Raw genomic sequence first — 13,427 nt, 5'->3', positions numbered from 1 at the left:
TCTCTCTCTCTCTCTCTCTCTCTCTCTCTCTCTCTCTCTCTCTCTCTTTCCCCCCCTCCCTCCCTCTCCCCTTCCTCCCTCCTCCCTCCTCCCTCCCTCTCCCTCTCTCTTTCTCTCTATCTATCTATAATATCTATCTATCTATCTATCTATCTTATCTTATCTATCTTTATCTTTATCTCTATATCTCTCGTCCGTTGGGTCGGCGATCAGATGTCCTACAACGATGGCGACACAGAGAATAATGAAGTTTTACGAAAGATAGCCGCGAGATATCTTGCGAATCTGACTGCATGGAAGTTAAATCCGATATATTGCGACACACCGATTTTGCAAGCGTGCGATCGACGTGTACGTAACAACTCTTCTGCTTGTATTTATAATTTCTGTTGAAGAACTTAGTCTATGTTTCAAAGTATGAAACTTTATTCTGAGTACCTCACAATACGCTTTTTGATGCGATATTTATACAATGATAAATACGAATCTTGTAATCGTTAGATAAACCGGACGTTATGCTTAAATTTTTTTATGCACTGCGTAGCTTACTCGATGCAGTTCAAATGCAACTACGGCGACAAAATCCACGCTCTTCTCTTTTCTCTTCTCTATATCCCTCATCGCTACACGGCCGTTCAATAATATCTCGCCCAATTTCACCCGATCTTTCGCGTGCTCTGCGAGTCTCGTGCATAAGCTACGGATGTGTTGCATCTTTGCTCCCTTCGTTCTCCTCATCCAACTTCTTCTTCTACTGCCGTGACTCTCTATGATCTTCGCCGCTGACGCTTCGGAGCACCAGCCAATCCGACATATCAATATTGGAATTGCATCTCAATGATGTAACTCCCGTTCCTCTGATCGCTCTGCCAAGTCCCCTTCTCCCAGCTGTCTTCCTTTTTTCCATTTTCCATTTCGCTCCGCGATATGCTCGATCTTCCTATATTTTCTTTGCACGAGCGTAGGTAGTTAAATGGGGAGCGTTAAAAACACGCTTGGGGGAAGAGAGAAAGAGACGAGAAGAACGGGGAAGAGTGGCAGAATTGAAAACGGAGAAATCGCGCCTGTCACTTTGCATTTTATCACGCTGCAGAATCTCGTTAGCCTTCAATAATATTTATCTGCCAGTCATAGCGATCGTTTGATGATGATGGCAGGAAACGTATTTATGCGCAGGATGCCCCCGTGTATCGCTCGTATCATCGCTAAAGTGCGGTGAGTGTGGCTACGATAGTTATAATTGTATGGAGAGCACGCCCGCGTATAATCAAAATAGCTTCTCTTCTAATGGCATTAATAACCTGCGTTGCATTTAGTTCGTACACAATTATCTGTGCTAAACTACGTTCAACTACGTTAAAAGTTAGGATATTAAAAACACGAAATCCACTAGAAATTCTTTTTTCTAACTTTTAATACTGATTTTACGTATAACTAAGATTTAATTTGCCTATACGGTATTCATAATAGATGCATCTACATTTTTGGAGTTTACAGAAATCCTCATTTAATTGCTTGTTAAAAGTCGTCGATGCCTTGATATCCTTTTGTTAAAACAATTCTAAGCACAAAATATTTATGGATGCGAACAAGCGCGAAGCTGGAAAGCGCCACGTCGGAGGCGTAAGCATCAATATTATTCGGTATAGTGCGACTGTTGCCGTTGCATTGGTGATTCGAGGGGGCTGCGTCGCGGTGTTTAAGATTCCAAACGCGCCGGCACACCGCCGTACGGTCCAGGATTTTGAAGCCCGATCCGCGATAGTGGTTAACGCGAGCAATATCGCGATATTCTCGTGGGGCGCGAGCAACCCGACGCCACTGCCTCGAGACAGCACCGTTTATTCCCGATCGCGGTTCGACAGCCGACTTCTCTTTTCCTTCGTGCTCCCGTGTGTACTTACGTGATCGAATACGTAAGCAGTTGGCTGGCCCGTCCTTCTACTTCTTCCCCGAACTGATCCTCTTTTTCTTTCCTGCTCTCTCTCTTTTACTTCCCTTTTCGCGTGTTCTCGTATCTCGAATCAGATGGAAATACAGATAGAATTCAGGTTATTTGCGGGGATATTTTAACTCGATTGGAGTACGAAGTAACGTCTCTTTTTCCTCCATCGTCGTTTTATTCTCGATTGGATTTTCGGCGAGCGAAGCGTACAGTCGCGCCTTCGTATACGTAATCTTGTCGTCGATAACGATGGGACTCAAAAGCGTGCTCAAGTATAATTGGAAGAATGCGGGAGACAACTCTGTTTATTTCTTTATTCCATCATTTAGGATGTGTATTTGGATATTTTATTGCATATATTGGCTTAATTTCTTGCTGTCTAATGTGAATTAAATATTTTTACGTAAAAACATAAAACGTTGAATTTGTTTTTGCAGTTTCTTTTTCGTAGCGAAATGTTATTTACTGTGCGTAATTAAAGCTCTAACCATCCGAAAAGAACGCAGAAAGAATAACGGACAGAGACTACATTCTGACGTGTACCTGACATTTCGTAGGAATACGTGCTTCGTACTTCCCCGCAAGCACAACCATACGCTTTATGACGTAAAGGATAATAACGCGGAGTTGAAGAGAGATCCGGCCGGCGGGTGTTGCCTTTTAAATGTTACGTTACGAGCTTGAATTAGTTTAGTTGCCTTCGGTGCTTTAACTCGCTTTACGAGCAGTCGACCAAATTCCGCTATATAAATTTAAGTCACAAACGGGAGATGATATAAAAATTTAATGTGTCGAGAAAAAAAAGGACTGGACAAGATGAATGCGAGATATAGCGTCGCAAAAAACCGCGTGCAGTTGCGTTCTTGCTTTACAACAACGCAGGAATGGCTCTGTGAATTTTTATAATGAAGGTTGGATTATTTGGATTATTTCTGAATTAATTAAGTTGAAGTGCGCTCATGAATTCCGCAACGAAGAAGTATCGCGATAAGTTCGAACGAATAAGCGCGTTTTAATGATCGCTACAGATAACGTATCAGAAATAACATGCTGAACAACATTTTTATTCGAAACTTTTTAATTTGTCCAAAGCTTTTTAGTCATCGTTATATTAAATTATAATAATAGAAATTTTAACGAGACCGCACGATTTTTTTCTACTTCGTTGCTTGACAAAGTTGCAGTCATAATGGGTATCTCGTCGCTTTTCAGATATGTTTACATCGACGAGGTAACATTATGGCTGCAGGCGCAGGCAAGGAACGTCGAACGATTATCGGTTTAAATATTTCGTGTCCCCTGATTGAGTTTTCCGTAACGAAGCGTAACTACGTTACCGGTGTAAAAGCCTGTTAACTTATCCTCTAATGTCTCGACGAATTAACGTCGGCGCACTGCGAAACTTAATTTTGACCGGTATCCCGTTAACGCGGCAGTTATGGAATATACTAGAGAAAGCCATTTTGGATCTCTCTAACGGGCGAGACTCGGTTGGTCATGTAAATGCAAGAACTGCTTTTGTAAGGGGGGTAGCTGCAGAGAGAGAGAGATAATATCGTTACTTGTGTAAGTTTAATTTAACTGTCCCGATTCTACCTTATATATACAAAACAGTCGTGGACGAGACCTTAGTGGGTCTCCCGTGGTTAAATTAAACTTCCGCCTCGTATGTATCTACATATCCCGATCTTGCACTGATACGTACAAATACAAGAGGAAACACAATAACAATCAAGTTAAAGCCTTCGTTGTACGAGGTATCTCTTTAAAGAAGTGACAGATCAAGGTTAAATTAGAATAGAATCGAGGGTATAATACGCAGTCAGAATACAAATGCATTTATTCAATAATGCCGATGTTCTGTCTATTTTTTTTCTAAGTATACTGCATGTGCATTGTTGCCAGACGACGACCGTTCCCTTATCGCTTTGAATATTCAACAGCTACCGCAATAAAAGCACCCGTTTTGTTTCTGCATTCGCCTCTCGCTTCCTTTTATTCGATTAAAATCTCCATCAAAATTTTCGGAAGCGGAAGCGACGGGTGCGAGAAGTTGAATATTACAGAAGCCACAGGAAACCGGTCTCAAAACTTACGTAACTATACGTAGCTCGTAAAGTCAGGTAGATCATCAGGTTTACGATTTATGGGACTTTTATATTACGACATTATTGTTGTGTTTAAGTTATGATTAATATTGGTGCAATAATTTTATGTTAAATAATAAAAATGTAACTTTCTGAAAGGGAGGTAAATTTTTTAGATTTTGTATTTGCATGTGTTATATTTATCAAAAGACACGCAGTGTCTCGCGCCAATATACATATAGCTTACATTATATATCATTTTGATTTATATATTATTTTGATACCTTGATGAATGATAATATTCCGAAGATGCAACAATTGTCAAGATTTTTATATAATTTTTACATCATTTTCGTTCGACCGATATTAACCATTTCTCTGCATATATGCAGAATATATATATGCATATAATTGCATTGGTATTGATATGGAAAGCACGGCATGTTGATCATCATAATTACGATACGTTGTACGTTATACATACGTATATACATTTTGCATATTAAGCGTGTAATCCGGGATTGCATAAACACGGTGCTGTATCAGAATTTTTCGCCTGGCTGCTGTTGAAATCAATCGATGCGGTTATAATCGTAACAGGCAGTTGACGCAATCGGATGAAATTAGATTAAGTATGAATTGAATGAATCTCGGACATCCTGACGATAGATTCTTCATGAAGACTCTAACAATAAACTCGAGCGCGTTGCTGAACAGATGGAAGTTTCACTATTTTCTTTTTCTTTTTTTAAATTCGCGCACAAAACTTCGCACTTTGAAATTAAATCATTGCAAAATCTTCTTCGCGATATTGTTGGCCACGCGTTTGCGTCATTTTCATTGATTCAACTCGCAGCCGATTTTTCTTAATGGTTATCGCCTTTTTCCGATCGGGCACGGGAGTGTTTCCATCTCATCGCCGATTGTGCCGGGCGAGGACAACACGAAGCGCAAGAAGCTGAAAATGCGGCTGGGGGATGGAACGAGGTCAAGTTGATTTTATCTCCTTGTAAGCGCGGGTACACGCCTTCGAAACCCGACCGACGTTATTTACGGCCAATGCATTTTCATCGGCTTTACGTTCGGGGTGGAAGCGCGCTCGGCCGCGAACATCGCGAACGTATATATCGCATGAACTCGATATAAGGCTACGAGCGCGCAGCGCGGATTGGATAAATAACCTTCATAAGAACGAAATGGGATAATGACTTTGATATATTTCATGCATCCCTGGAAAGTATCGAGATCGACTCGGGCGTATGATTCGCTGCATGATGCATATTTAATCAGTTTTTTTAAGCCATTGCGATAACCGAATTATTCACTTTAGAATAAATGTAAAGAAACTGTTTTTTTTTAACCATGCAATTTTTTCGATATCAGTAAAATTAATCATTATTGACCTTGAAGATATGTTTGAATTTAATCGAAAAAAGATATCTAGGCTATTTAAATATCTTAATACGATGATTTGAAATATAAAGCGGTGAGTCGTCTGATTGTTTCCATTATAATTTACAATAAATTTATTTTTGATAAGATACTACTAGATTATACATGCGATCATAAGTCTGAATTTAATTGATGGACGTGATTATCTTAGTATTTATTATGTTAAGTATTTGTAAATAATGATATTTGAATTACTGCAATTTCCGAGTATTTCGATAATCGACGCGTCTGTTTGTACCCGGATCTGTTTGAACGCGTTTACGGGAACAAGTTACTGCTGGATCATTGCAAATACGATTCTTTAGGAAAGCGGGCGACAACAATCGATAGCGGTTATCTGCGCCGAACCAAATATCGGATCGCGCGGAAGAAGGGAGCCAAGAGTGGCGTATGGGGAAGGGATACACAAACGGCGTGCCGAATTTACGAGAGCGACGCTGGGCTGTTCAAATACTATCAAATTCGAATCCGATTGAGAGCAGGGCTTAGCGATCCTACGCCCGATATCCTTCCCATCTCCCTCGATCGAAAGGGGGCCTCGGGACTCGATGTTCTCTCCTTCGCCGAGTTAACGTCGAGGAAATCAGGTCAGAGCTCGCGCTTATCGATCGCTCGGCGGGAATCTGCCGGGCACTTATTCTTCTGCGCTACGGTCGAAGATGGAAAGAAAGGAGATAAATATCGGTGAACCGGATATTGAGGGAATAAATAGATAACGTAGGTTTTGTATAACCCCGTTAAGTGCCGATTCGTTTCCGAAACTTGTGAGTTTCCCAAGAAGAACGCGGGAAGTAATCTGAAAAAATCAATAAATAAAAATCAATAAATTTTCTCGATGATGGAATTAAGGAAATAACGAACAGGTGAATAGTAATAGCGGGAGTTAAACATCAGAGTATCAAAAATATCAAAATAGTATAATAATATCTTACTCCTCAGTTAATTTAAAACTGATTATGTAGGATATTGATTATGAACATTGTCGCGTCTACGTGTGACTAAATAAAATAAAATAAAATTATTTATACGCGTAATGATTCTTTTGATATTGGATCGCGCGAATCGCGATAAGCTTCAATCGCGTGCGTCACATATTTCGCGAAAAATAATGTAACAGATACAGATACGCTCGTTTTCTCACTTGTTTTTATTCCCCCCGCGCGCGCAAACGAGACTGGACCGGAGTGTAGATCCCGATAATTATAATCAGTCGGGCGGGTCCAGCGTCAAGGCAAAGGGGGTTAGAGCGACGATCGTCAGAGCTGGTGGTACAAGGGGTGGCGGCAGCAGCGACCAGTCGGAAGGGCGGTGGACGCGAGAGGGTAACCCTGTGTGCCGTCTCCGCTCGCAGCGATAGAGGGTGGACAGAGCATTTACATCATTTAATTTATGACCCTCTCCGCCGCGATCGGCCTGTACGATGGCTCTCCGCAACATATACGCATACACGCGCCACGCAATGTGCCATCGTATACAAGTACATGCACGTATGCGCGGATACACGTATATACAGAACACAGTCGCACGTCGCGCTCACTAATGCACCGGCAGAATAAATTTGCATATGCATGTGACTGTGTTCGGGATGGAACTACGCGACGGAAAGAGGGAGGCTGGGAGACCCCGATGGAAGCCACCTACGGGCAAGAACGGGAATGAAACACACATCGGGTGCTTCCCTTTCGAATCGAAAGTACCCAACCGGGGTGGTCATTGCGATCGGATAGTGGCACTGAAAAAGTAATGCGTTTGCTTTAAGTAATTTCATTTGCTAGAACTCGGTCCTTCGGTTTCCTTCTACGTGTAGTTTTATAGAGATTGCTACATTTCCCGCTCTTCTCTTTTTACTCTTCTTTTCCCTTTCTTTCGCCTTTCTTTTATTTACACGTTTCTCACTAATTAACTCGACTAACGAATGGTAGGGTGTTCTATGAGAACTCCTATATTTGGAAATCAGCAAACGTAATCCCGTACGAGAGAGAGAAAAAAGGTTTAACAATTTATTTGGCGTACAGAAGCTTTTATAAGTTTTAATTAATTCTTTCTTTTTTCGGATAAGAAAATCGCGGTCTCGCGATTGTAACCCGGCTGCCATGCCGCCACCGGATGACAACTTGCGGCCGAAACTCCGGGTATTAGCGGCGGCGAAACTCAAGGAAACGGGCCGTCTTATACCATAACCTGTAACGTGTAAACGGGAGTATTTGGCCCGGGGATTACCGAAACTCGAAGTTTGATTGGCTGTGCCAGGGGTATCAAGTTTTGGCGGGGGCGTGTGAAACTTCGGTTAATTTGGCGGGTTGCACCGGGCGCAGCGAACCCCGCAAGTTCCGTGAAGCGAAAGCGAAGAGAGCGAAACGGGGCGCAATGTTGTCTTTGATTGGATTGATTGGTTTCAAGTTTTTCTTTCCGCGACGCAATGTCCGGTGCTTCCTGTCGAAAACACCGTATCTTGCCGTCAGCAGTGCCGTGCAACTTCTTATTGTACAGCAATTAGACACGATAAAACGCGGATGCAATTTGGATGAAATGAGGGTTTAAATTATACGTATATTATTAACGATTATTACGTCAGTATGACGTGCTAATTTATTATAATAAGGTTTATGAATTTATTATTTAAATTCATTACGATATTTTATAAATCTGCAATAATTTGCGTAATATTTAGAACCACTTTTGAATACTTAACATATTGTTTTTAAGATTATGCGCTTACAGAAATATTTTCAAATATATGATATTTTCCTGTCATTTTATTAGGTAAGACACTTTTGACGATACTTTTGGCGTCGATATGAACGCGAATATGACTTAACTGACACGTGATTTGAACAATTGACATTTATAATCTGCAACACATGTGGATATATTTTAATCATATCTACATTTTCTCATCATAACATTATAACGTACACTTGTTACAACAAAATTGTTTCTTATAGGACATAGGATATTTCGCAAAAACATTAAATAGATTTGACGTATCACACACATAGTTTCGTGCGAGATGTTCCCTCCGGTTTATCCAATATATTCGTTAAATCGCATCGGTATACCGTACGGGAATCTCCAATAAAATTCCAATAAAATTCGAATCGGCGCGGGCGCCGGCGAAGGAACGACCAGAATTTCGGCAATTTTGTTTTATCGTCGCAGTGAGATTTTGAGCGATGCTAGTGCCATGGCTTTGACCAGAAGACGTAATTTTTTTAATTACAGGGGCGCGTGTACGATGCGGTGTTCTTGTAAAGCGCGCGATGAATGAAGGAGTACTTACCTCTTCGCGAATATTTTCACTCTTTATTCGGGTGTCCGGATGAGTCAACGCTAGAACGCTTTTGCGTGACTTTAAATTAAAACGCACAGCAGTTACGCGAGAGCGAATTTGCTCTCAATTAGTATATGATTATCCGCTGCCTTTCTCTCTGTATTCTCTCTCACTCACTCATTCACTAACTCACTCACATTCTTTCTCTCTCTCTTCCTCTCTCGTTGGACTCATTCGCCTCTGAATTTCTGAAATTGATTTCCATGTAACAGCACGGTTGTGTAATTCGTGTTTTTCGCAAGTGACCGAAATGAGAAATTCCGGAAAATTCCAGTTTTCAATATCGAGAAATTGTCGTTATATAACTCAGCGATGAGACTTTTAAAATACGCTTTTTACATCCTTTGCTCTTTTCGTTATTTTTTACAAACAATGCACAGTTGTGTAAAAATCGCTTATAAAAATTGGAACATTTCTCGCCATTTATTGCGTTATATATTGCTCAGTCTTGCGAAATTGTGTTACAGACCCGGAAACAAAAATACTACTCTTGCTGGTCTCTCGGCGTCGGATATCGTACGCACAAAATTGAATTCCTCAATTCGCTATATATACATATTGCGTGATATGCGCTCGCGTTTCACTACATTTTTTGCGCGAAAATTTGTCTTGCGAATATTTTCTAGTACCAAATTTTTCTCGACATTTTTAGCTCTGGATAAAATAAACGCTTTTGAACACACTTCAAGCATGTGGTTAAAATTATTTTATGTAGATGACGTATCTGATTTCATATTACTGCATTACTAATGAAAAATTCTTTATGTTGTTACAGAATGTCAGAAGGCAGTTTGCTATGGCTCGTGTACTGAAGCCACAACTGCTGCCCTCCAAGCCGCCCCTTATTTCTTCATGGCAGCAACGGTGAGTGAATTAAATATATAATATCTCTGCATCAATTAATATAACTAAATATTTTGTATAGATATTTGTACGTACAAATCTTAAAAAATCGTGGAAACAAATTTTTTTCGGCTTGCGATTTTTTATAAAGTATAATATGATTATTGTATGGTTGGACTTAGACTATATTATAGACTATATTAAATTAAACAAGCTTTTTTTTTACTATTTTTATAATAGTTATTGTAGATTTAGAAGGGACTAATAGATATCGAAAAGAAACTTCTCTAAAAATCTGAAACAATCGAGAGGCACTCTAAAGTCTCTCTTGTTAGGTGCATTTTCGTACACATCACGTGTGTAGATATGTGTGCACATTCACGAAGGTAGAAAACCGCTTTGCGCTCTCTCTTTCTCTTTCTCTTCCTCTCGTTCTGTGGTCTCTCGGACGGAGTCCAGAATTCCAGACCGCCCCTTCCGGATATTCGTCCGTCGTATATCTTCGAACCGGTCGCGCACTTCGGTACGTGCGATCGCCAGTCTACCGATTAGGGAAAGGAGAGAAACACGGTTGAAGTCGCCACACGAGAGTTACGTGTGACAGTTTAAGGACGGCAGACGGAACGACGTTATCTACGTTCTCTTGATAACCCCGTCAACCGGTCAGTCTGGCTCCTCCCTACCATCTGTACCAGACACTCCACTCTGTAACCGGAAGACGTAATGCCAGATTCGAGTATAATTTTATCTAAACGCCCCGTCTTCTTAGGTCTTCGATCTCTTTCAACATTATTGCGATCTTCGAATTGTTACAGGGTGGAGAGTATTTATTTATTTTACTTCTTTATATTTTATATTTTATCTTGATGGAAAAATAGTCATATTTTGCTGAGAATATAGCAAATACATGTATTTTACGATTTTCAGTCTTGATTTTTTTAATGTATAAATCTTTTATATATGTACGTATATGTGCATATGTAATATATTTGAAAGTTATTTAGTTATATAGAGGTTCTATATAAGTATATATAAATGTGTGTGAATAGACATTTATGTTTAATGCCTTTTTGAGAAATTAATGCGCACTCCGAGGGTATGCGGGGAATATCTCTGGAATTGAAGGGCTGAAGATATATTTCCTTAGAGATACGTACATCGCGAAATCAGCACGCTATTACGCCGAGGTGCTTAATGGGAAGAGCGACGCAAGATGAAAGGGCCGTAAAGAGAGACACGACTTTGCGTTTAGGGTGGTGTTCGTCGTTTGAAATACATGCGTGTTTCGACGCTCCGCGGCCAGGGGTGCGGGGAATGTAATCGAGGGTTGCCGCGCGTTCGAATCGCGTCGACTTTGCTGAATGTGCGGTGGCGCTTCGATTAATAGTTATTGGTTTCGTTGCCGGTTGCGGACGCCTCCGCCGCCACCGCTTCGGCTTCGGCTTCCTTTTCTCCTCTCCTCGTCCGTGACGGAGCGTTAGCCGTATCGGCAGCTTCGGATAATATTAATCGCCTTCGAATCGCGCCGCGAAACGCCCGATCGAATCCGGAGGGTGTGGGCACCCACAGGGTACGAAAGATACGCGAGTGTATCGGCACGAGGAATTACGCCTGGGCATCGTATCAAGCAACATTTTTATCTTAACATGGTAGCGTGTATTTTAGCAGCTTTATGTTTCTTTGATATTTTTAATATTTTTACGCAACTTTCATGTGGGAGAATATAAATTACTAACATATAAATAATACATACAAACATATATTAATAATAATACTAACATATAAACTATTAAAAATTATAACAAAGAAAAGTTAACATAAGAGGTATGATGAAATTGCGGTTCTATGCAGAAATGATTGGTATTTTAAAGAATTAAATAATTACGTGCAGGATATACATGGAATGCCCCGTTGACGTATCCTATGGGGGAACAGAAAGCGACTGGTGACTGGTCGTCGGTTTCGCGGTCAAATGCAGACTCGAGATAGCGCTAATCGTTTTTGAATCGTATCGCGATTTGTCGTAGATGCGGGCGGTGTAGCGCGGGCATTATCAACGTGAACATTCATTTTGATCATGCCGTTCAACGATGGGGAGACCGACTTACCGTCGTTCTCGATGTTCGCGTATCACGTCAATGTATCGTCTAGCGTTTATCGCTGGTCGATAACGCGTGGGACACGCACCTGCGCCAGCGTCGAATTTTACATCGCCGTGGACCACTCCGAGGTCGCTGGGAGGTCTGTGACACGCAAGAGATATTCGTTCCCGCAGAGATGACAAATCCGCACCGTCATTTAGGCTTAACGAACCCGCGGACCCGAGCTCTATTACGAATACTCGCATACATTTACATATCATACATACGGTTTCGCGAACAATAGTGTAATAAACATTTGAGAAAATTTTGAAACAAGATTTAATTAAATAATAATAAAGAGAATAAGAATAAGAACGAGTTTTATATACATGTTTGGTACAGATGGAGCAGAATAGCGAAAGTTAAAGAGTTCTTTTTTATTTATATTTTTTATTTAAAAAGAATAAAAAGAGATGTTTGAATAAAGCACCACATCGCCAATCCTTTAAGTCTGATGATCCTATATTTATAATCCATAAAAATTTGTTTTAATATTTCTTGTGTTCCTATATATTCCTGTACATCTGCTTCTATTGCTTAGCTATTGACAAGCAATTGATATCAATACGAAAAAGTGTCTCTTTTGGTTTCCTTTCTTATCAATCTTGTTCGATTTATTTCGTCATCGTAAAGACAATTATTCGGAAAAGTTTGAAAAGCGAAAAAGTTAGCTATGAAGTTTGACATGAATGAGGGAATAATGAGAAATAATTGGACATCGCGTTTTTCGCCGAGACAAGCGGGAATATAAACACTTTCTCTTACAGAAAATGGGGAGGGCATAAAGGAGGCGGACATAAATATTCAGCCTCTAATCGAGCGCCTCGCTCCGCGCCATGTCGTCGTTAATTTTCTGTAAAGGCCGATGAAGAGAGTAAAAAGTTAAGGCCGAGTGTATCGGGGAGTGTAAAAGCGTAGACGCTACGTAACGAGCAACACGGCGGCCCTTCCGGTTACTTTTCCGTCGAGTTATTGCATCCGCGCTTCTCGCCATCGTTAAAAGGTAAACGAGCGTACGGTTCTTTTCGCGAGACGATGCTTTATCGCTTTATAAGTAGTCACGATGAAGTAGACAATCGTGAAGGCTATTATGGCTCACTCCACTGCTTGTAGCTACAGCGTGCAGCTCGTTCGTGTCAGCGTTCATCAGGAGCGACTAAATTTTCTTTCTCTGTCCATATTAAAGATGATAATATAATAAATGACCGAAGAAATATAGAGAAAATTATTTATACAAAATTGAAACTTTTTAGAATTCGAAACATAGTAGTAAACTTGGATTTTCTATTTCTGTATTCGTCACTTTATTCGTTACTTTATGAAGTTAAAACCGTATTTTTCGTAAATGCATTCTCATTTACGTCGATGTACTTAGGATATGCGTGTATAGAACGAGAGAGAGTTGATCGCTGGCAAGGGTATATGTAAAACAGCATAGCGAATTAGCCGTGCATTTGAACCTCATTCCGTTTGCGTTGGGAATACCAGTGCTAAGCGAGTCGTGCCTCCAATTTTAAGGCAAAGCAAACCTGACGTTTCCATGCCGTTGGTTTTCATTAAGAAGCCGGGCGGCAAGCAAATGTAACCGACTGGCCGTGCTTAGCATTCAGCCCCGTTCCTACCTACCA

The 13,427-nt window shown here is 40.6% G+C and overlaps 1 protein-coding gene across 2 annotated transcripts in view; it reads left to right on the top strand.

Moving 5' to 3' along the window:
• LOC112468910 overlaps positions 1-13,427 on the top strand; it is a 305,546-nt gene that overhangs the window by 9,055 nt on the left and 283,064 nt on the right. For both annotated transcript variants that reach the window (XM_025038317.1, XM_025038322.1), the window contains exon 2: positions 9,591-9,679. In XM_025038317.1, the coding sequence (XP_024894085.1) occupies positions 9,668-9,679 (12 nt within the window). In that variant the 5' untranslated portion in view covers positions 9,591-9,667. The remainder of the gene's footprint in view (positions 1-9,590; positions 9,680-13,427) is intronic.

The sequence above is a fragment of the Temnothorax curvispinosus genome, unplaced genomic scaffold, assembly GCF_003070985.1.
Source record: "Temnothorax curvispinosus isolate PA1 unplaced genomic scaffold, ASM307098v1 QBEX01002228.1, whole genome shotgun sequence".
Classification (NCBI taxonomy): domain Eukaryota; kingdom Metazoa; phylum Arthropoda; class Insecta; order Hymenoptera; family Formicidae; genus Temnothorax; species Temnothorax curvispinosus.
This window is presented reverse-complemented; position numbering and strand designations above follow the sequence as displayed.